Source organism: Silene latifolia, chromosome 7 (genome assembly GCF_048544455.1).
Source record: "Silene latifolia isolate original U9 population chromosome 7, ASM4854445v1, whole genome shotgun sequence".
In the NCBI taxonomy this organism is placed as follows: domain Eukaryota; kingdom Viridiplantae; phylum Streptophyta; class Magnoliopsida; order Caryophyllales; family Caryophyllaceae; genus Silene; species Silene latifolia.
Genome location: NC_133532.1, coordinates 74,467,862 through 74,470,107, shown reverse-complemented (window position 1 = coordinate 74,470,107; position 2,246 = coordinate 74,467,862). Strand labels below are relative to the sequence as shown.

Genomic DNA, 2,246 nt, shown 5'->3' with positions numbered 1-2,246 from the left:
AAGCTGATAGATTGTGGGTGCAATGGGTTGATCATGTATATATCAAAGGCACTGATTGGAATGTATACAAGCCTCCTCCAGATTCCAATTGGAACTGGAGGAACATATGCAAAGTTAAGGAGAGGTTGTCTGGTGGGTACCAGAATGGTCTTTGGATTCCTGATGCCAAAGGCTATTCTATTAGGTCTTTGCTATGACTGGTTGCAGGGGACGCACTCCCCTGTTCAGTGGTATAAGGATGTTTAGGGTGGATGGAGTGTACCCAAACATTCTATGGTAGGCTGGTTGATTAAGCTGGAAGCTTTGAATACTCGTGAGAAATTATACAAGCATAGAATCAGTGATTCTGACCTGTGTATTCTTTGTGAAGAAGAGACTGAATCACATGCTCATTTATTTACTTCATGTCAGTTTAGTAAGCAGATTCTGAGTGAACTAGAGAATTGGCTGCATCTGCAAGTGCACGGTTCTCGTGGGAATTACTACAAGATGCAACGTAAGGTGTGTTATATGGCTTGGCTAGCTTACTGTTATGTAATCTGGACTGAGAGGAACAACAGCAGAGTTGAGTTACAAGTGAAGAGGCCTTCTTTAGTTTTGCAGCATTTGATACAAATTGTTCGTGGAAGAATACAAAGTCTACTGCCGTCTAGGATCAATTCCACTGATGCTCAATGGTTAAGTAGCATAGATATCAAATGTTAAGTTGATTACTCTGATTATGTTGAATGATGGATTGGATAATGATTGTACTTGTAAAATGCCACTTTTATTATTAATGGAAAGACTCACATTTTACCAAAAAAAAAAAAAAAAAAAAAAAACTCAATTAAGCATATGAGAAACAATTCATTGTAAGTAGATATGTTAGTCAAGAATCAAAAACCCGTTTGCTCATGAGTAACTTTTATCTATACTCTTCACAAGAGATCCTTGTAATGAATAACACGAGGTTCCTTTTAGAAGAAAAATTCAAATTTTGTCTTTAGTTACGATGTTTTAATGGAGATTTGAACTAAAATCGAAATGATATCGTATATTTTGAGGTAAAGAAATAGAACAATATGATAACGGAATAATGAAAACAAAACATTTATCATTATAATAATACTTGTAAATAATTTAACAAGTAAAGCATTTACATAGTGACCTCAACACAACTATGATAAATGATTCCAAGATCCAAATTCATATTAACTTGGGCACGGTGTAGCCGATTCATCCCTTATCAATATAACTCGGTGGATTAACTCTTTAATCGATTCTACTTTTAGAACTCTTGGTCGATAAAATTACATTAATATTTATCTTTAGCCCAAAACACATCCGGCTATGGTCGAGAATACTTTTGTTGAGTTCAACCCAAATTTCGAATAAATGTGTCCATGATCCAAATTCACATTAACTTGGGCACGGTGTAGCCAATTCATCCCTTATCAACATGAATTCGGTGGATAGACATTTATCACCCACTTCCCCTACGTAACAAGGTTTGTACCCCGGTGTGGCCGAGCGCACTCCCTCACGAAATAGGTTTTCATGGTTTCTACTTTTTGGTAAGGCTAAGTCTCAATTGTTTATTTTAGCGAGAGGTCATGTCAATTTATTATCTATCATGTTTTAAGTGAACTAAAGCGGTGAACTACGATAATTGTAATTGACACGGTCGAAAAACTCGATTTCAAATGCATGTTAGGTTATGGCGATTTAGCGATGCATGCAACATATAAATAAAATGCAAAGCATAAAAATAAAATCCTAGTATGGCCTTCCTAAAATAGTAAATCTAATTAACTATTACAAATTCGTAAACTAACTCCTTGGTCCCTTGAACTTCAGTCTTGGCACACATCCCGAGGTAACACATTCTTGATGGACCGTCTTCTCGAATGGCACCGTTTTCAAGGAACTCCGGAATAATTAAATTACAAAATGAATTACATAATTTCCTATTATACATTTGTAATTAAAAATAAATCTATTAAAATACAAAACGGTGATACGAGATCACAATAATTACAACCGAATCGATATTCCCGTATATTTCGGGTAATACCAATAAAACTAAGGCCATACTAAGTAAAATTACATAATTAAAAAATTACATAAAATTAAAATATGACTATCATAAATAAAATGCAGCATTATAATATGTATAAACATGCTAGATTTTATGTTAAATCGCCTTTTAAGAGCCAATATCGTATATTAATCGGTTTTTACGGATTTGCGTGATTTAACTTATT

At 34.4% G+C, this 2,246-nt stretch overlaps 1 protein-coding gene across 1 annotated transcript; it reads left to right on the top strand.

Annotated features, from left to right (window-relative positions):
- Positions 1-273: 273 nt before the first annotated feature.
- Positions 274-705, top strand: LOC141590239 (uncharacterized). The gene has a single exon (XM_074410844.1). It carries the CDS (start codon positions 274-276, stop codon positions 703-705), a length of 432 nt encoding a protein of 143 aa, XP_074266945.1.
- Positions 706-2,246: the final 1,541 nt, after the last annotated feature.